At 34.2% G+C, this 22749-nt stretch overlaps 1 protein-coding gene and 1 pseudogene across 1 annotated transcript; both read right to left on the bottom strand.

The window, feature by feature from the left end:
• Positions 1–435: 435 nt before the first annotated feature.
• Positions 436–11112, bottom strand: LOC129296572 (uncharacterized). The gene is given in 12 exon segments (XM_054935188.1): positions 436–2109; positions 2331–2539; positions 4253–4402; positions 4472–4511; positions 4514–4620; positions 5506–5717; positions 5719–5775; positions 5777–5822; positions 7991–8158; positions 8810–8994; positions 9482–9990; positions 10536–11112. Coding segments are annotated over 11 exon segments (2064 nt in total). The 5' UTR covers positions 10948–11112; the 3' UTR covers positions 436–2109; positions 2331–2361.
• A 2597-nt stretch (positions 11113–13709) lies between these two features.
• LOC129320900 (beta-glucosidase 44-like) lies at positions 13710–20690 on the bottom strand (annotated as a pseudogene).
• Between the last annotated feature and the right edge of the window lie 2059 nt (positions 20691–22749).

Below are 22749 nucleotides of genomic sequence, written 5' to 3'. Positions count from 1 at the left end.
CTTTTTTTTTCCCTCTCACCAATGCTAATTCATGACCTTACGCTGTGTTGATATGATGCTGCTTCATCCTTGTCATCGGATACCTCATGAATTAAAAATTTAAGGATTGAATTAAATCAAATCATATTTGATTGAGTTTTAAACAAGTTGAAACTATAATAATTATTTTTCAAATAGAAAAAAAGGATTTCTTCAGTACATTAAGTGGGCGTCTACATAACTCATGAAATTGGAGAAATATTTCATTATTCATTAATTTTAAAAATTACAACTCATACATTTTTTAAATATACAAAAAAAATTACGCAAGTGCGTATTCCAGCAGCATATAATAACTGCCTCGAATTTATTATTCACCATTTGTTGATTAACAGAATATGACTTTTTTTTTTTTTTTGTATCTAGGGCATAACAACACTTGTGCATCAGACAAAGTTAATGAAATCACATGATTTATTTGGATACCGCTCAAGAAAAGTTTTATAGACATAAAAATTGTCATAAAATTTCACTATATATATATATATATATTCTATGGCATTAAGTACATCCGACAATGAAACCTTCATTGTGCCAGGCCGAAAACTGTCTCCATGCTACACAGGCCTTGGCTCAGCAAAACTGTCAGCAAAGAGAACTAATGGCAATTGCCAATATGTTGAAATCACAAAGAATCATGCCTCATCAGCCCAGGCTTGCAACTTCTCACTACTTTTCAAGTACAGCTACTTCCAACCCTCTTTGTTTTCCAACCCCCCAAAAAAAAAAAAAAAAAAATACAACGGGGCAGTCTTCGACCAAAACATGACCTCGGCACAAACCAATCACAGCCAGCCAGCATCAAATCGACCATTTTATCTTATAGCTACATTATGAGGGACGAATGCTCCGTTTGGTTGTTCTACCCTCTCTCCTTCCTTTCTTTTTCAGCAAGGAAGCAAGAGTAACGTTGAGAGACCCATCCTCTCCACCCCTCGTGTTTTCCGCTTCTGTCAAAAAATTCAAATCTATAGCTTGCTCATCAACTGGCTCTGATATTGCCTTGCCCTTCTTGATTTTCTTCTTTTTCAGAAAAGAAGCAAGGGTAACATCAGTAGGCACATTCTCTCCAATGTTTTTGGGTTCCATAGCACCATCCAAAAACATAGTCTGCTCGCAGACTAGCTCTGACATTGCCTTCCCATTGTCATCAGCTTCAATGATTGACATGTTCTTCAAATTGGAAGAATGATTGTGGACCAATAGAGTCCCTGGTGTAACATCAATACAACCTTCATCTAAATTCTTGTCTTGCATGAACGACATTTCTTGGTTTCTGTCATGACCGTGGCGCACTTCTTCAGAAAGCAATTCATGTCCCTTCTTCAAACTAAAAGGCATGTAATCACAAGTTCTTTTGGCAGCCCGACGAGATCTCCGTGATTTTTTTTACGAAACTACTAGCATAGGAAGCAGCCTGAGTCATTTGATCGGTATTTTTAAACTGTTTGTTTGATATATTGCGTATAAATCTAGCAAGAGTTATATTGTCTTCATCCTGACTTTCTAAAATCTGCATAGAAGATATGCTTCCAGGTTTTGGCATTTTATACTTAACCAGGTGGTCCTCTGCCGTTTCAACACTAACCATTCCATTGCGTTTCCCTGTCTTCTTTCTTTCCTTCTTTGAAGTAGTATTTCTGGCACCTTGCGACCTACAGCTGCACCATCAGATATATTTGCAGAGAGCATTGAGTTTCTTCCAGTTTGGTGTTTTGATGGGTTCATGGAGAGATTTTTCTCAGATTGCCCATCTGTAGTCCCTGCACAAGTATGGCTCTCGTTATGTAATTCATTAAAACCCTTCCACATTTGATTTGACTCCATTAGCTTATTGATATTATTATGCCCACCTAAATCCTCTTGGTAATTTGTTGTCATCACAACCGAGTCCAGTGGGGAATGATCATACACTGCTTCAACAGAATTGTCCTCCAAATGCGATCCAATAATTTTGGCTTGTGGACACCATGCCCACTACAAGGCTCAACCTTGTCAACCTGTGCCTTCTTGAGACAACTTTGAGCCTTTTTTGCACGTTTTTGGGGCCTCTTCTTCTTGGAAGCATTGCTACATTAAATAAATGAAATCATAAATAAATGCGAAGGACATTAAATAAAGTGTAGCCAACATTCAATTCCTAACAAAGTGAAGGGCATTAAATAAACGTGCAACTTCTTTACCCACTCTTAACATACTAAGACAATTTAACCCTAACAAAGCTGTAACTTGCTAATTGATTGGGAGAGGGAGGGGGTAAGGAGGAAAACAAACAAAGAAGCACTTTGAACCTTGACTTGCTCTTCCGCTTCTGAGGGAGGCTCACACAGCATCTGGATCAGGTGGTGGATCTATCATTGCCAAGGGAAGAAAATCATTTAGAGAAAGGCACGGCCGTTCAGACTCCCGATCAACAAAGTTACTGATTAAAGCAGATTTTTGCATCTTTCTAGCTTCTTGAAGCATAGGGACTTGGTCAGGACATAGAACCCGCCATCTCCTGATCAAAGACAAAATTATAAGTCATGAAAACAAAAAATTTAGGTGATAGTAAATTATATTTTTGTCCACTATATCATCAAATAAGAAGTCATACTTCCTGCATTGACTGTCAGTTCGTGGAGGCACATCTGCAGCAACCTTTGACCAGAAGAATCCATGTTGGCAATTGCTTTTTTCAACCTTGAATCTTCTTCCTTAGTCCATCCACCCCATTTCAAGGAGGGATCCAAACTATTGACGTATCTGAATGCTCAACAACTTTAGCAATAATCTCAAGTCATCAAATACATAAATTTAAAATTAAACATTCATTACCTGTCTCTGCACTGAGCTTGGGTCCGGCCAGGAACAAATTAGCTATCTCTGATTCCATTTCCGTCCAAAGAGATGGACGGCCACTGTTAACGCTCTCATCTTCTTCTGCAGTAAAGCTCCCTTTCCTATCAGGACAGAGTGACTTCTTCCATCTGAATATCAATTCGAACAATTGCATTAATTGACTAACTAGGGCAGACATTGAAAGAATTCCTAATTCCTTCCTCTCTACTAATAATCACATAACATTAATACAAAGATGAACTTTATCTGCATACTTTACTTGCAGAAACTACTAGTTTGTAGATAAAACCTATAATAAGTAAAAGCAGCAGCATTTGTCTCAAATAAAATATGAAGAAAGAAGGGTGCAGAAAACTGTCAGCAGATACTAAGCACATGAAACATAAATCAAAAAGCGTGTAACAAAAACAGCATCTCAATGTTTCTTGCATCAATGACTAAGTTTTATTATGAGAGTATCATATTGTTAAGAGATGAGGGTATCATTTTAAATTCAAGGATTTCAACAGTTTGTAACCATGTAAGAATTATAAGCAAGAAAAATTTTATCGGCTCCAGCAAATTCCTGTATTACTATGTCCCTATCATCCAAGGAAAGGAAACAAGCAATGAAATCTATCAATTCAGCAATGTACAAGTCACCATTCACATTTCTTTTAATAAAGCAAACAAGAACATTTCAAGATATATGGCATTATGCTTTGGATAGCATTAACTGAAAAACAATTCTCCAAGTGACAATGAGATAAAAGAAAAATCAGTTCAGCTGAGGTTTCAAATGGGAGGCAAAACAAATCAAAAGCTATGGGAAGTTAAATTTATGTCTTTAGGACATAGTAACATTTTGTAACGAAAGGCATGGTGCACTCATCCATCAACTACCAGCATATAGACGAAAGGCATGGTGCACTCATCCATCAACTACCAGCATATCAGTAAATGAAGAGTATGCAAGAAATAAAATGTCAGTTGTCCTATTTTTGGTATGCATATATTAAATCATAAAATGACTCATAACATAGCGGACCCACCTATTAGAGCATTGAGTTTCCGTCCCTTCGTTCTAAAACAGAAGCAACAGACTGCCAATTTGCTGACACCAAAATTGAGACAGCATAACAAAGTGTGAGCATCTTCTTCCTCAGTCCATTCACTATTTAGCATGGCAGGATTTAAACTCCTTTGGTATCGTGCCAAGCACTGAAATGGGGTCCTATTTGTTGTTCAAGCTTCTTGAAGCATAGGGACTTGGTCAGGACATAGAACCCGCCATCTCCTGATCAAAGACAAAATTATTAAGTCATGAAAACAAAAAATTTAGGTGATAGTAAATTATATTTTGTCCACTATATCATCAAATAAGAAGTCATACTTCCTGCATTGACTGTCAGTTCGTGGAGGCACATCTGCAGCAACCTTTGACCAGAAGAATCCATGTTTGGCAATTGCTTTTTTCAACCTTGAATCTTCTTCCTTAGTCCATCCACCCCATTTCAAGGAGGGATCCAAACTATTGACGTATCTGAATGCTCAACAACTTTAGCAATAATCTCAAGTCATCAAATATACATAAAATTTTAACATTCATTACCTGTCTCTGCACTGAGCTTGGGTCCGGCCAGGAACAAATTAGCTATCTGATTCCATTTCCGTCCAAAGAGATGGACGGCCACTGTTAAGCGCTCATCTTCTTCTGCAGTAAAGCTCCCTTTCCTATCAGGACAGAGTGACTTCTTCCATCTGAATATCAATTCGAACAAATTGCATTAATTGACTAACTAGGGCAGACATTGAAAGAATTCCTAATTCCTTCCTCTCTACTAATAATCACATAACATTAATACAAAGATGAACTTTATCTGCATACTTTACTTGCAGAAACTACTAGTTTGTAGATAAAACCTATAATAAGTAAAAGCAGCAGCATTTGTCTCAAATAAATATGAAGAAAGAAGGGTGCAGAAAACTGTCAGCAGATACTAAGCACATGAAACATAAAATCAAAAAGCTGTGTAACAAAAACAGCATCTCAATGTTTCTTGCATCAATGACTAAGTTTTATTATGAGAGTATCATATTGTTAAGAGATGAGGGTATCATTTTAAATTCAAGGATTTCAACAGTTTGTAACCATGTAAGAATTATAAGCAAGAAAAATTTTATCGGCTCCAGCAAATTCCTGTATTACTATGTCCCTATCATCCAAGGAAAGGAAACAAGCAATGAAATCTATCAATTCAGCAATGTACAAGTCACCATTCACATTTCTTTTAATAAAGCAACAAGAACATTCAAGATATTTGGCATTATGTTTGGATAGCATTAACTGAAAAACAATTCTCCAAGTGACAATGAGATAAAAGAAAAATCAGTTCAGCTGAGGTTCAAATGGGAGGCAAAACAAATCAAAAGCTATGGGAAGTTAATTTATGTCTTTAGGACATAGTAAACATTTTGTAGACGAAAGGCATGGTGCACTCATCCATCAACTACCAGCATATCAGTAAATGAAGAGTATGCAAGAAATAATAAATGTCAGTTGTCCTATTTTGAACGGCATACTACCATGGAAAAATTGTATGCATATATTAAATCATAAAATGACTCATAACATAGCGGACCAACCTATTAGAGCATTGAGTTCCCGTCCTTCGTTCTAAAACAGAAGCAACAGACTGCCAATTGCTGACACCAAAAATTGAGACAGCATAACAAAGTTGAGCATCTTCTTCCTCAGTCCATTCACTATTTAGCATGGCAGGATTTAAACTCCTTTGGTATCGTGCCAAGCACTGAAATGGGGTCCTATTTGTGTTCAGCAATGCAGCAATTTTAAAACCAGTCCCTATTGCCAATCTCTTGGATTATATGCAAAAGCAACTTGTCCTCCCTCACATGTCCATGGACTATGATTGATCAATGGATCTTCACAATTTAACCACCTGTTGGTATCAACCATAAAAAAACATACTGAAAAGCAAGTAAAGGAAATTTGCAATCCATGCATAATAGGGGAATCATTCTACAGTCTCAATTATGTGTTCAAGAAATGAGAATCACAGACATCTGTGATCACAATCATCACAGACATATTAATGCCACCATTGTTAAAAAAATTCATGTCATATACAGTCCCACCTGCATGATCTATGTTGATCTTGCACTCTTATGAAACCCAAAAGTGACAAACTGTCTGTGATGGTATCATCATAGATGCCCGCAATGCTCGAGGAGAAAGACATTCTTCACAAAAAGAACATAAACATGAAATAATAATCAAAGAACTGTGTAGAAAAGACCAAGAAAATGACAGGAAACAGTTAACAAGTCAAATAATGCACAAGCATATCTAGACTATAATGCATATGGCACAGATCAAAAGTTATAAAATGATTTGACTGGTCAATTATGTTCACGTCCAGATAAGTTCTTCGACAATTTGAAGAATTAAATGGTATCTTCAATCTTCAAGTTGAATGACAAGTAGTAGAAAATGCAAATAAATAAACTTGAGGATTTGGGCCAAATACAAAGTCTGGAGGAAAATAGGATTCACCCAAGCTTTTACTCTCTCAAGGAATATTAAGAAGTCCACAAAACACATATTAACATCTGTAGCAAACTGTTTCCAGCAGTTCAAGCTATAAGTCACACAATCCACAAGAAGATCAGATGTAGATATTTCTACAATCAGACAAAACTTGAATACCGCACGTAGAAAGGAATCAAATTTTACCATCACTATGTCACACAACATGGTCGATGCTTCTTCATTTGACATACAGCTATACCATGCAATGTTGGAACTGTGCTCTTCTATAGCAATCTGGATAGGCTTAGTATTGATGGCATCACTGAATACAATAGGATTTTCTACTGTATCAAAGAAAAGCTAAGATCACCTGGAATCCTCTCATGGCTTGTGTTTTCTTACACCATGGAACAAAACTTCAGGGCGTCTTGAAGTCTTGGGCTAATAAGTATATTAGAACTCAAATACAAGCATAGCACTCTAATGTCCAAAAAAGAGGACAACTACTTGGTCCATTTGTAAGGGCCATATTTGTTGCAGTATTCTTTGTTGGGTTGGGCCTGCTAGTAAAGTATTAATACTATTGGACACTTCACTTTTCTCTGTTAGCAGTAGAATGGATAGAAAAATTTCACAGCACCCAGCCTACCTAAATTAATATTGAAAGAGCAAAACAAGAAATCCTTTAACATTTGATGTTGCAATCTATTTCTGTCGAAGTAGGATCTGTCTTAAAATAAATACATCAGTCCAAATATATTTGTCAGTTCATTAAACCTGAAGACTGATTCATAATCCAATGATTTGATCATCAAACCGTATTATAGTGGAAAAGCATTTTCTATAAAATTTAGCACCTCATTGTTAAAAAAAGCACTAAAGCTTTGTGCGAAACATGCCAATGCATTTCTTAGAGGTTCTGGGTTCATGTAGCATGCAACCAATTTCGATAGAGCAGATGGAATTTATCCGATCAACAAGTTCGCTTCATCAATTAAGTCCAGTTTCATGGAAAACTAGCTGGTCAACCCAGTTTTTGACTAGCATTGACCATTTCTTCTAGAGGCTGGTTTGAAGGGTCATTCAGACTGACGACAGTCCAGCACATTAGGTTTGTAGTCAAACAGGCCATCTGGTCCAATTCTCTTAACACTGATAACTAGGTTCCTTTTTGCTGCCAATAAATACGAAGAGGTCAAAACTATTGGTCTGTTTTAATTGTTTTTTATATGGAAGTGCAAACATCAGCAATCTCACCCATGTAAAGCCTATAAAAAACATGCTGTGAATAAGTTTTGTCCACACTTTTCTCGTAACAAATTGGCTGAACATGATTTTTCTCAAACACAATAGAACAAGCAGAATAGTATAATAAGAATAATTTTTTTTTTTTGGTTTAAATCTCACAGATATGTGCTGAAACTCTTTCCCCACATATGAAACATATAACATCCAATAAACGTAGTGAATAATAAAAAATCAGAACTATGTTTTCATCAATATCAAGACATCACATGAATTGAAGCATTTTAAGTTCCAGGAAAAAAAGTGAAGTTTACAAATTGATAAACTCTTTACCTTGCTTCACATTCTGCACCAGTACGACCAGTAACATACTTGGAAGCCAACTGATCCCAATTGAATTCAGGCAGAAACTTTCTGATGTTCTCTGGCGTAATCTCAAGATCTTTAATAGATACAAGCATGTTATCAAAGTTATTTGCATATCCACACGACCACTCTGAACTGTCAAGGAGGTAAAAAAAAAAAAATCACAACTGAGGAAAAGGAGAAAGGTCAAATGATGCACTTTCCAATGTATGAATCCATGTTTCTTGTGCTGACGTACTGAAAGATAGATTCTTCAGTGCTAGTCTGAAATGGGCTCAAAACCATATATTATTTTATAAAATATAAATTCTTATACTTAAACAAATGATCAAACCATATTTATGCCTTTTATTCTAATATATATATATAATTGAATGTAACATTCACATATTATTCATCCATTACTTTCTATTAGAATATATTATTTTTAACTATTCTTTTTAATAATTTGTGTGAGGACTTGTAAAGCATGGTTAACATACTAGGTTACAAGCTATGAAACACAGACCCAAAAAAAGATGCGTCTATGTTTAACATGACATGACAACACTAAAGAAAACATAAATGAGCTTCAGATTGTCACACATCACCATATACATGTTAGTGTTCATGATCTCCAACTTATGATATATAATTACAAAAAATTGAGCAGTAAAATTGAGAGATAAGCCAAGTTTACACAGTTTAAGAGGTATAGATAGTTACTAAAGCAAATTTTCTGAAGATAAGTATAATTTCTAGAGCCTTCACTGCAACATACATGAGAAAAAAAGAAAATAACATTACCTGTCTTGATTTATTGACATTTGAAGCAAAATTTCTTGAAATTGTTGCTTTATTCCCTTAGCAAGATTCTCCCTCTCCACACTAGACCACTTTTTCCGATCCAATGAGAATGGAGATCGTTCCAACACCATCCTATATTTAGCAACATGAGCATTCTCAGCTGGGCCATAACACATTGGAGATATTTTTTATCATTAATCTGTGAAAAATTAAAATAGAAAAAATCTTAGAATTGAGAATTGCCTCTGTTTGTATAAGCTTAAGGAAAACTCAATCACAAAAAATAAAATATCATGCAGTAAACTAATTACAGGTAGATTAATAAACACTCTTCCTGTGCACTTTATAATGCTTTCACCAATCAAAGTACGTTCACTGTGTTTTCTTCCCAATCATGGCCATGACCACCAATCATAGATCTTTTATCAATCCCTTTTTACTTACCCCAATCAATTTCAATGATGGATATAAGTGACAAACATATTGGAAACAGAAACTTACAGGAGTTACTTCAATTTCATTAAATGATATTTAGAATGAGTAAAACCCAACAACTAGCTAGTGCTACTCAGCCATTGAATGCACACCCAGTGATTTCTTAACATAAACTACAGCACATGCTTTGGAGTGCAGTAATGGAAAAAGTATTAAAGACGATGTTTCTCGACCCACCTTTGTGGTACTTGAAGCAGTAGACTTTTTTGCTGATATTAACAGTATGCGGGGATCCTTTTTCAGTGATATAGCTTGCCCTGTTCTTCTTATGCATGAAACCTGAAAATCTTTAAGAAGTTTAACTCTTTCCCTTAACTGTTTGTTTTCTTGAATTTTTGCTTCCATCTGAATCAACTTACTTCGCAGTAACTTCTGGAAAGATCTATTCTTCTTGATTGCATCAATAAAAACCTGAGCAGACAAAGGAAATCTTGATCTTTTGTCCAGTAACTTGGATGGCTTGCAAGCCTTGGGTTCACACCTTTCATTGATGTTACAAGGATGTCTCTCAACTTCAGCAGTAGTTAATAAACTGGTGGTCTTAATAGCATCCTGAGAAACAGGGCATGATTCACCGGGATCTAATCCCTTAGATGCCACGCTGTTATCAAATTCCTCCTCAGAGCCTAGACCTGAGGTATGAGCTCCCTCAGCCATTTTATCCACATTATCTTCATCAGGGCCTGCTATTTTTAGAATCCAACGTTATTCTAAGGATTCAGGAAAGAGAGATGGATATAAATAGACATAATAATAAAAAATATAATCGAAAGAATAAAAACATAACACTACACACTATGGCCAAACAATACAAAACGCCCAAACATACAAGAGTAAAAGTTAGTCAAGTCAGTGAAAAAAAAATGATTGGACCAACCAAGCGATGAAGAGTAACGTAAGAATCAATCGTTGTCATCGAAATGTTCAATGCAACTATCAATTAGCCCAAAACAATATAAGAAAGAGAAAGTTCAAGGTCCTCCCCCCCCCCCCCCGACAGGACATTTGGTATTAGTATTTGGAAAGATAAACTCTCACAAATGCACCAATAATCGAGGAGCAAAACTAAATAATACTCAATTCCAATCACCACCTATATTTAAAACAAAGCATGGAAGCAGATATTGCTAAACTTAACGGCAAGTGGTAAGCAGCCAGCCACCACGATACACCATCAAAATCAAATTTATCATGAAAAAAATAAATGAATACAGGATGCCAAGCAGCCTACCTCTTTCATAAGCAGAAAAGCGTCTCATAATGGCACGGAGGGTTTCCATGTCATCTTCATCATCATCAGACAAAGAAAGCGCCGGAAGAATTTTCAATGGCTTGAATGACGAAGGCTGGTAAAGCTCCTGCACTCTTTTGAGATACTGAAGGTCCCTCTGCTCGTCGTCAGAGTCTGACACGGGGACGAGAGCATCGCCGGGGCCCAACAGCGGGTCCGATGCTTTGGGAACCACCGCGTCTGCATTATAATCATCGTCGGGAGCGACAGTAGAAGATGGTTTAATACCATCGGGGTTAGTGCCGGCGATCATGCAGGCTCGTGCGAGGGCTTCCATGTCCTCCTTGAAACCGTCATCGTCTTCGCCGGAGGAGAGGTCATCTTCGTCGTTTTTCGCGGCACGAGGAGCCATTGCGCGTTGCAAAAGAGAGGCCACAAAGCAGAAACTAGGGTTTTGCAGAGAAGTACGGAGGAAGAGGGAAGAGAGAGAGAGCGTTGCAGTTGCTTGGGGAAGCTTGAATTGAGGTTTGCGAGCGCTTCGCTGCGTTATAACGGAAGTCTGCTAGCGGATGGTTTCTTGATGCGTCAGGAGGCGCGAGAATCAGGAGAGACTTGTTTTGGGTTAAGATTGGGCCTCGGTGGAGATACCTAAATAAACCGACTTTATTTATTTCTTTTTCAAAAATTTAAACCGGCTTCGAGCAATATTTTATTTCAAGCTAATGGAGTTCCAAATGCTTTTTTATTATTATTATTATTATTATTATTTTAAATTTGAAGCGGGGCAAAGATCCAATTTCCTTGAAGTTTAATTTTAAAAATATATGTAATAAATATTTCTCTTAAATAAACATGTAAACATGATGAGTTTTGAAATTTAAAGATTAATTTAAATTTTGACATATTTTAATAAATTATAAAGTGAAAACCTTTCTATTTCTTTATCATCATTTTCCCTCCACCTCTCTAACCGTAATCATTCATCAGATTCATGACTAAAATAGATTCATTTAATATAATAATATCACTAGTTGTGATTAGAAAGTGGAGGGAAAAGAATAATAAAAAAATGAAGAGATTTGTGTCCATAACTTACTATCTCTTATACTTTTTATAAAAGAATTTTAGGATAATAATCATGATCCTATTTATAAGAAACAATTATCTCTTATTTAGAGCATTTATTATAATGTTCTGTTAAAAAGAAGTATTTATTAATACGATCAATTATTAAAAGCTTAATGACATACTTTTGTAATATATTTATTCACCCCCTAACTATTTTTAACTACCTTTTTTTATCTTTTTTCTCAAGTTATCTCCACAGCTGACATTTATAAATTAATTTCTTAAAGAATTAGAGTGTCGTTTAAGAGATTGTCCTCTTTTGGGAAGTACTCCCTTGCAAGCTTCAAAAATCAAATTCTAAAATGTACTGTTTCATTAATTATAGGAATTATTTAGTTCATTTTTTTAATTTCAAATATAATTATTATACTTAATCAATTCTTTGAAACTATGTGAATTGATTATTTTCTTTTATATTTAAAAACAGATGGATTACTTGGTAGATTATATTATTTCTCTTAAAAAATATACGATTTTTTTTAGATGAGATGTTAAAAAATAGGAAAAAAATACTATATAGGTCTCATAGAGAAAAGTTATTTATAAATAAGTCACACAAAATTTTAAAACTATAATCAAGTTCCTTAAAACATGAGTGTAATTTGAAATTGAAGTATAAAGATAATGTTGTTCTTATTAAAAATACTAAAATTGTAAAATATTGAAATAATAATTATAAATTATTAATGAAATAATTGTAAATAATTAATATTAAATTTTGTTAATAATACATGATCAATTTAATAATTTGATATGTGAATTTATAGTTGTAAAATGTTAAAGTAATAGTTATAAATTATTAATGAACTAGTTGCATAAAATTTCTATTAAACTTGTAATACATAATCTATTTAATTATGAGATATGTGAAATTATAATTGTGAAGTTACACATAATTTTTCGTAAACAATACACAGCATTTTTATTTTCTTCAATGAATGAGTTTTTCCAAAAAATACTCTTAATAAACAAACAAATCAATCAATCATTTAACTTTAATGAGACACCCTATTAAATGAAAACAATTATAAAAAATGATGTTAATTAAAAATAATTAATTAAATTATTGGAGGCTGTGGTTTGAATAAAAATACCTTTTTTTTTCACCAAAAATTGAAGGGGAGTATGTAAATTTGCAGTCAAGGAGTGAAAGAAATAACAAATGAATCTAGTTTAACATATGATCCCAATAATATATTTTGATGGTATTTTATTTTACACTCCCTACATTTTTATTATAAAAAATTGCCATATATTTATTTTTTTCAAAAGCAAAACTGCAAATTTCAAAAAGTATTTATTATTTTTTTCAAAATTACCTCTTCTAAAGTCAAAGTTTATTTACACAAGATAAATTTGTATCATTAATTATAAAGATAATTTAGTCTAATTTTTTTAATTTCAGACATAATAATAGAGAAAATAATAAAGCAAAAACTAATAAAGATATAATTGTTTTCATAGCTTCAAAATCCTAACAGGTTCCAAGTGTTAATTGCTCCCGGGCCCCCACTCCGCGGCAATTCCACCTCTACATCGAGTCTAAACGTCACATTTTGTAAAGCAAAACTAGATATGATCTATTGAAACTTTCAAATAACCCTAAAAATCTATTTGATTAATAAATCTTGACTTCTTTTTTTTCAAAATCTATTTAATTATCGCACATGGAATTGATTGCATTAGAGGTGTAGCATGGCAAATGCATTAAACATTTAAATTCCTACTCTAAAATATAAATTTATGTCTCGTTTAAGAGAGGTGGTGTGACACAATGAGTAACTTTTGTGAGACTGCCTTTCAATTTCTTACACCAGTCAGTAACTCTAGGCCATCTAACACTGTACAAGTCTTAACTGTTATAGATTTACATGTAGATATGTAAATTTATGAATTGAACTTCTGTTCCTTCCCATCAAAGTTAGTTTATTAATGCCATCATTTTTGTTCTGGGTACATGTTGATGTTGATACAATTTTTTATTCCAAGACCAGTGTAGTTAGCGGAGCTAACACATCATTTTATTCCAAGACTAGCATTTTAAAGAAAACACGTGATTACATTTTCAAAAAGCTCTCGCTAACCCAATAAACCACACAAACTAGGATTCAGTAGTCAATTTCTACATTCTGCTTATTACTGCTTCTTTCTGGTGATAAGCTGCTTGAACCAATATGCAGACATCTTGGGGTACCTCTTGAGGGTTTTAAAATCAACATATGTAATGCCAAACCTTGATGTGTAGCCTAATCTCCACTCAAAGTTATCAAGCAAGGACCAGGCAAAGTAACCAACCACATTTGCTCCTTCATCAGCTGCTTTCTTTAGCTGTGTCAAGTAACCTTTGTAGTAATTGATCCTCGTGGTGTCATGCAGCCCCTTGGCAAGTGTTACATTACCCGGATCGTCCATGCCTACAAACAATAAGCATGTCACAGTCACAGATTAGTTCAACTCAAAAGATTAATGACATGTTTGGTATGTAGAGGAGTCCTTTCTATAATGGAAAAGGGACATAGAAAGTTAGGCTTGTGTGTAAAGCTGTCAATAAGAGCTGGCTCAACCTTTAAGATAGTTCAAGCTCATAAACTCACATATCCCAAATTGATCGTATTTTTCAATTGTGGCCCTCATTAACAGGGTTCAGGGTCAGGCCAGAAAGCACGCATAAATCGTCATAGATTAGTTCAACTCAAAAGATTAATGACATGTTCAGTACGGAGAGAAGTCCTTTCTAAAATGGAAAAGGGAGAGGGAAAGTTGGACTTACTTGTTTGGTATGTAAAAATTGATAGTACACTTATTCTCGTTCCTACTTTATACCAAACATGTCATAAGAGTTGGTGAAACTAGAAACAATGCCTGCTTTTTACTAACCATTTTCAGATAAGATCACAGTAGGGTTTCCATAACGTTCCTTGACATACATCAATGCTTTATACATGCCCGTATCATTAATTATAAAGATAATTTGGTCTAATTTTTTTAATTTCAGACATAATAATAGAGAAAATAATAAAGCAAAAACTAATAAAGATATAATTGTTTTCATAGCTTCAAAATCCTAACAGTTCCAAGTGTTAATTGCTCCCGGGCCCCCACTCCGCGGCAATTCCACCTCTACATCGAGTCTAAACGTCACATTTTGTAAAGCAAAACTAGATATGATCTATTGAAACTTTCAAATAACCCTAAAAATCTATTTGATTAATAAATGACTTCTTTTTTTCAAAATCTATTTAATTATCGCACATGGAATTGATTGCATTAGAGGTGTAGCATGGCAAATGCATTAAACATTTAAATTCCTACTCTAAAATATAAAATTTATGTCTCGTTTAAGAGAGGTGGTGTGACACAATGAGTAACTTTTGTGAGACTGCCTTTCAATTTCTTACACCAGTCAGTACTCTAGGCATCTAACACTGTACAAGTCTTAACTGTTATAGATTTACATGTAGATATGTAAATTTATGAATTGAACTTCTGTTCCTTCCCATCAAAGTTAGTTTATTAATGCCATCATTTTTGTTCTGGGTACATGTTGATGTTGATACAATTTTATTCCAAGACCAGTGTAGTTAGCGGAGCTAACAACATCATTTTATTCCAAGACTAGCATTGATTAAAGACAACACGTGATTACATTTTCAAAAAGCTCTCGCTAACCCAATAAACCACACAAACTAGGATTCAGTAGTCAATTTCTACATTCTGCTTATTACTGCTTCTTTCTTTCTGGTGATAAGCTGCTTGAACCAATATGCAGACATCTTGGGGTACCTCTTGAGGGTTTTAAAATCAACATATGTAATGCCAAACCTTGATGTGTAGCCTAATCTCCACTCAAAGTTATCAAGCAAGGACCAGGCAAAGTAACCAACCACATTTGCTCCTTCATCAGCTGCTTTCTTTAGCTGTGTCAAGTAACCTTTGTAGTAATTGATCCTCGTGGTGTCATGCAGCCCCTTGGCAAGTGTTACATTACCCGGATCGTCCATGCCTACAAACAATAAGCATGTCACAGTCACAGATTAGTTCAACTCAAAAGATTAATGACATGTTTGGTATGTAGAGGAGTCCTTTCTATAATGGAAAAGGGACATAGAAGTTAGGCTTGTGTGTAAAGCTGTCAATAAGAGCTGGCTCAACCTTTAAGATAGTTCAAGCTCATAAACTCACATATCCCAAATTGATCGTATTTTTCAATTGTGGCCCTCATTAACAGGGTTCAGGGTCAGGCCAGAAGCACGCATAAATCGTCATAGATTAGTTTCACTCTCAAAAATTAATGACATGTTCAGTACGGAGAGAAGTCCTTTCTAAAATGGAAAAGGGAGAGGGAAAGTTGGACTTACTTGTTTGGTATGTTAAAAATTGATAGTACACTTATTCTCTCCGTTCCTACTTTATACCAAACATGTCATAAGAGTTGGTGAAACTAGAAACAATGCCTGCTTTTTACTAACCATTTTCAGATAAGATCACAGTAGGGTTTCCATAACGTTCCTTGACATACATCAATGCTTTATACATGCCCATGGAACATTGTAGAGCCAATATGAGTTTTGCCTGCAAAATTGTCATCAGTTATATCTAAGTTAATGCAGGATTTGTGAATTTATAAAGCAAATCTGATACTTGGATCAAGCTTACTCTTGGACCAACAGGACTCCGTTCTTTGCATCTGGCATTAGTCAAGAGAAAATCATTATTAGTAGTAGCTAAAGTAGCCTGAAATTTCTAAATAAATTGTGAATATAATGGAAGGTGATCTTACAGGCAAATCCTGCGTGCCAGTCCATTTGGTAGCTTGGGACTTTTGGTTCATGTTGATGGTTATCATACATGTAGTAAGTGGTGTACTGATTGATACCAACAAAATCGATGGAGCCTTTCACCATCTTGACTTCCTCCTCCTGAGTGAACTTGGGAAGCCTTTTCCCAACAATGTTTTGGATAGTCTTTGGATACTCACCATACACAATAGGATGGAGGAACCTGCATGAATTTAAACCTTGTAACTATTTATTAGTGTGAAAACCATGGAAGGGAGTCATATACAGATATTTTCAAGGTTTTACCATCCAAGGTGGAAGTCTCTGGCTCTCTGAGCTGCATAATTGTCAGCCTTCGATCTTGTAAGATTCTCATACCAAACAAAATCCAAAGAATTCCAATCCTTCCCTTTTGTTTTTCCCTGCAACAAGCACATTCATCACTACATTAGAAATTTCTGACACTTCACGAGTTTTCCCATTTAAAAGACTTAGAATGTTAAGCAATGTTTGACGTGTTTTTTATTGTGGTAGTATGTGATACCAAATCCCACATTGAGTGAGGTATTTAAGTGGGTTGGTCCTCCTACCTTAACAACTAACTTTTGGGATAAAGTTTCTCATCTCACTTAGATACTGAAATGAGAAATGCATTTTGTCTTATTTTGTTTTTAGGTACACCTCCTGTTTATATTTTAGAAAATACTTTTCTATATACCAAACATGCTAGTAGTACCTGGTACTTTATTCTGTATCTATGAACTGCAGCTGCATGTGATAGTATCAAATTGTGGGCGACAATGTAAGGTTCGGTGCCGGAATTTCCAGCTGTACAATTTCCATAAGGTTTTGAGCACCTTCCAGGAGCAAAGAAGCCATTATCATAACCAAGAGCAGCTACCACTCTAGGCTCATTAAATGTCATCCAGTTCTTCACCCTGTCTCCAAAAGTCTTGAAACAAAACTCTGCCATAATCTGCAAAATCATTCCTGCAGTGTTTGAAGCTTTGATCAGATATATATACCAATACCAGTCTGGCATAATCAAAACATCTGAATATGCAATTAAGTGGAAGCACACAATAATACATAATACCGTACTTACACTACATTGCGACTCATAGTCCTTGTATCTCAACTCAAGAGCCAAAGGAAGGTCATAATGGTACAAGTTTGCATATGGAGTAATGCCTGAACAGGTCCAGAAGCATATATGTGAGCAAATATATACACACACGTGTGTGTGTGGGTGTGGTATTATAGAGTTGATCGAAGTTTACCTCGTTTTAGTAAGTAATCGATCAACCTATTGTAGTATGCAACTCCTTTCCAATTTATTTGGCCAGTTCCATCTGCAGATGTTGGGTGTTCAATCATCAAAAGGGTTCTTCGAAGTTACTAATGTTTATTTGGGACTAAATATAAGGTTTCCGTTGTTTAATAACTTATAAGTGTAATGAAATGAAGAATTACTTGGGAAAATTCTGGACCATGAAATTGAGAACCGATAAGCATCAAAATTTAGGTTTGCCATGAGGTCCACGTCTTCCTGTGAAAATAAAGATAGTTAATGCAGCCGAAGACAGCTAGAACTAATGAACTACGTATTACTTATCTTATTTCTTAGAACTATGTGGAAAGTAAATGGAAGATTATAACAGCCAGTTTGTTTGAAGATTTTAAAGTGATTTTACTTGGTTCTAAACTTGAAAAAGTTGTTGGTAGTATGAGGAAATTTAAACTAAACACGCAAGGATTTGTTGGAAAAAGTTTATTTTAATGTTATTTGGAATAACTTATAAAAAAAACTAAAAATAGATTTTTTTCCCCAATAAAATTTTTATGATTAACAACTTAAATATTAAACTTGTATAAATTAATTTATGAAAACAATTTAAAAAAACTGGCCCTTAGACTATGCTTCAAACCAGTTAGACAGAAGCTTTTACAACTTTTGAAACAAAACTGTCTTTTTTTTACTAAAATCAATCGTTTCTGCTCGTATTTAAAAAAAAAAAAAACTAATGAGTTTTCCATATGTATACATATATGAAAATATAAATAAGTTTGGTTATAGTCAGGAAAATGAGTTAGACTTATTGATCTACTCGTTCAAGTCCTTTTTTGGGATTGGGCTTTTAAAATTGTGGTACTTAACAGAAAAAAGAAGAAGAAATTTAGTCTAACTTGTTTAAGATTTTTTAAAAAATAACTCGAGCTCAAACTACTTGTTTATATTTATTTAAATACTAGAAAATTAGATATTTTATATTTTTTTAAATTAAATTTAAATTTTAAAATATATGATTGTATTTTAAAATTAATACTTATATTATTTATTTTAGATTTTAAAATATCTTAATTTGTGTTTTAGAGCATAAATTACTATAAAAACAAATTTAATTTTTAAAAGTAAAATAAAATTAAAAAAAAAAAGCTTTCAAACTTAACTCTAAGCCCAATTAATAAGAGTCAGCTTTTAAAAAAAATCAGTATGAAAGTAAAAGAAGTTTTGGCTCAAGACGGATCATTCAGGTCCCTTTCGATGAACTTGAAGGGCTTCTTTTTCACCTTAGTGCAATCATTCTGGCATTAGTCCCAGCGTGATGTATACGATTTTTTTTTTAATTATCATTTTCCCTTTCCTAATGCTTTAAGGAAAAGTGGCAATCCATGGTTATAGGAATCTATAAAAGGATTAATTTTGCAATATTATAATGTTTAAAGATTTACAGTACCTTGTAACGATGATACTGATCAACCGAAACATCCGCGGAGCCATTGTTGGCAATAATTCCTGTTCGCCGACACCAAATATATAATTAATTACACACACTTTAGTGAAATGCAGAAGTAAAATTATTCTTATTCATCTGTCTTTTTAAGAATTTAAATTTAAATTACCATCAATTGCTAGTATATTTTAATTATGGCCTTATTTATCCTAATCTTAATTTTAAAAGTCTAAGTAAAATAAATTAAGGGGCACATCAAACTTAAAAATAAGAAAACTTCACCAAATTTGGATCTAAACGATGAGTAATCATAACACCTTATAAGACATCATCCCAATAATGCACCGACGGAAAAAATAACCCATGCTTTTGTGCTACCACCTTTTTTTATGTATAAAATATTTTTAACTAAAACACACTGACAAAAAATAGTATGAAAGTTATTATTTTAATTTTTTGTAACTTATTTAATAATCCTACCAATGGTTAATTATTTGTTAAATTAGAGCAAGCAATTTTGATATACTTATGAAGACATTTTAAGTGAAAAAAAATTATTAATGACTCTTAAAATTTGAAGTGCTTTATATATTAAAACATGTTATTTAGTTTATAAAACATAACCTTGTAGTTCAGAAAAACAAAATAATGAAATAAAATTAATGTAGTGTGTGTGTGTTTGGGACAACGAGACTTCTAGCTCAACCCATGTCCTGTCCCACTATGCTGCAAGCAAACCATTTCAATATGATTAGGAATTGAGATTCCATGAATTAAATCCCGTTTGATTAATATAAATGAAATGAAATAAATTAAAAAAATTAATATAAAATTAAATTATATCATCTTTCTCATAATAATATTATAAATGTGAGAATCACTATACCCTTTAAAAATTTCATGAATCATAATTCTCAACCTTATAAATTAAATTATCTATCTCTTTTATCAATATGGTTCATTATCTCTTTTAATCATCTCATTTTTATTTTTTTTTTCAATCCATTTAATTCTATTTTTTTTCAATAATCAAATGTACCTTGGACACAATAAAAAATCAAGAGCTAAAAACAGGTGGCGTAGTTTATTAAGAAATGGATCAACAACAAATCTTATTTCATTAGATAATCGCGAATAACATTGAAATAATATATATACTCACACATGTATGTATGTATGTAGGTAGGTACATAAAAAGAGAGTGATGAAAATGAGAATACAAACCAGGCTTCTTGGCGAAAACATCCCAAATGCTGGGACCGCGGCCGTCTTTGTTGGCCATGCCCTCCACTTGATAGGCCGACGTCGCCGTTCCGAACACGAACCCCTTCCGGAAGCTCTCTCTGCTCAGCCCTCCGGTGTCCATCTTTACTTTGCTCGCCGGAGTTGCCACCTCATCTGCCTCCCCTGCACCCGCCGCGCACTGGATCACCACCACCAAGTACACCCACATCCACATCCATCCCCGACAATAAGCTCCGGTCTCCATCTTCAACACAGAGACAGAGAGAGGGGGGGGGGAGAGAGAGAGAGAGAGAAAGAGAGAGAAACAGTGAAGATTAACACAAGAGGCTCAGTTAGAAGCTTGGCTTTATATAGGGCCCATTTCATGTCGACGTGTGCAGATATATATTTGTATGTATCTCTTGATTAATTGGATAGGCACAACGCATCCTTGATTGGTTCATCATTAATTCCATATAAGCATGTTTTTATTTTATTTACTCATTATTAATTGATATTGGATAATACCACCAAATTGGAGACACTACTAATAGAGGCTAGTGTCATTGTGTATACTTTTCTCCCTTCTAATTAATTCTGTCATCCTTTTACATTTTCCCCCCAAATTATGTCGGTCTTTTTAGTTATTCAATTGATGGGAATTTTGTAACATCAGTTAACTAACTAATCGAGATGCTTATGGATTAAATTGTTATGTTATAATGTAGCTATATATGTAAAAGGATTTATGAATTTACCCGTTGTAAACAATATAGAATTTTTAATTGAAAAAAAAAATTAAACTCAGCACTATCAAGTCGTCGTAATCAAGAAAGATTACGAGATCGCACAATCGCAATTAAGGAAACAGTCGAATTCCGGAGGCAGAGACATTCGACCTTCTGGTAATTAATTTTAAGTTATAACGCACAAAAAAAAATAATATCACGTTTCATAGAGGAAAAAATTAATTTTCCTCCATAAATTTAAAGTGGGAGCAAGCAAATTATAAATCTTTTTTTTTTTTAAGTATGCAATTGGGTTAATTATTGGAGGGACTTGGCTAGTCATTTTGGAATAATGGGAGGGGTATTATTGTCATGTAGATCGATCAGTTCAGTCCCGTGCTTGCCCGGCTCGGAGATCGTTTTTTGTCGGTGAGTTCCGCCTGCACACGCCATTTTCATCTTTCGAGACATGCATGCGAATTGTTTGGACTCTATCGATCATTGTTTGTCCTTCCTCATCCTCTTTATTTTAATCATTATAAATTATTGTTTTCATATAAAATTAATATTGTTTATTATTTATTATTATTATCATTCACTTTATCAAATTAATATAAAAATGTAAAAACTGTTACTTCATGAGTGACATAAATTAAATATGATAGGTCGATTTGTAGTTATTAGACAATAACAAGGCATCCTATGCGCATATCAAAGGACTGTGCTACTTGAGAAACTTTGAAAACGACACAATCTCATGAAATAGACAGCTAGAAAACGCTATTTTTTTATTATGGATATATTGCTCCATTAGAAACCAAAAAAAGCTGAACAAAATACAAACCCAAACAGAGTACCACCTTTCACAATCTACCCTACCTTACATTTGAGTGGGTTGATAGTAAAAGATGTCAATAGAATTATGACTATATAAACCTATCCTAATAATATCATTTACAAATAAATTAGGATCATTACAGGAGAACTTAAATGAAACATTCCAATTTTTAAGGATAAGTTTTTTAATGTTCCAAATAAGCTCATGCAATGGGAATTCACAATAGGAGTCCCTAGCAATAAGATTATAACTATTAGCACATAGCATATCAATTTCAATGTTTCCACACCCTTCATTCCAATACCTTTGAAGTCCTTCTAGAGTAGAACAAAGGACCCCAAAATCATTTGGAGAGAAACTCACCTTTGTGAAGAAACCCATCTCTACCTCAACCGTATTTTTTCTTAACACAGCAGCACATAACTTGTTTTCCTCAACCTCCAATTGCCTAGATACCTCAAGTCTCACATAATTAAAATCATGAATGTTGTGGTTATAGCTGGCCGACTCACCTTGCCTTGAGGAGATGAATGAGCTCATCATCTTTCTATCTTGGATTATCTTAAATAAGTTAGATTCACTCTTGGTTCTTTGATTGAACTCATCATTGTTGAAAAAGGGAGTTGTATCTTAAAAAGATCCTGACATGTGTAAGTGAAAATTATCTTCCACTCTACTTGTTGTGTCTATTCATTACCCAGAGGCCAGAGTAGACCTCAATTCTAATTTATGCCATTACACCAGATTGTGCCTCTTGAATTTGATCTAGTGTCTTTGATCTAC

Source organism: Prosopis cineraria, unplaced genomic scaffold (genome assembly GCF_029017545.1).
Source record: "Prosopis cineraria cultivar Desert tree isolate PC_DT_omini unplaced genomic scaffold, ASM2901754v1 PC1, whole genome shotgun sequence".
NCBI lineage: Eukaryota > Viridiplantae > Streptophyta > Magnoliopsida > Fabales > Fabaceae > Prosopis > Prosopis cineraria.
This window is presented reverse-complemented; position numbering and strand designations above follow the sequence as displayed.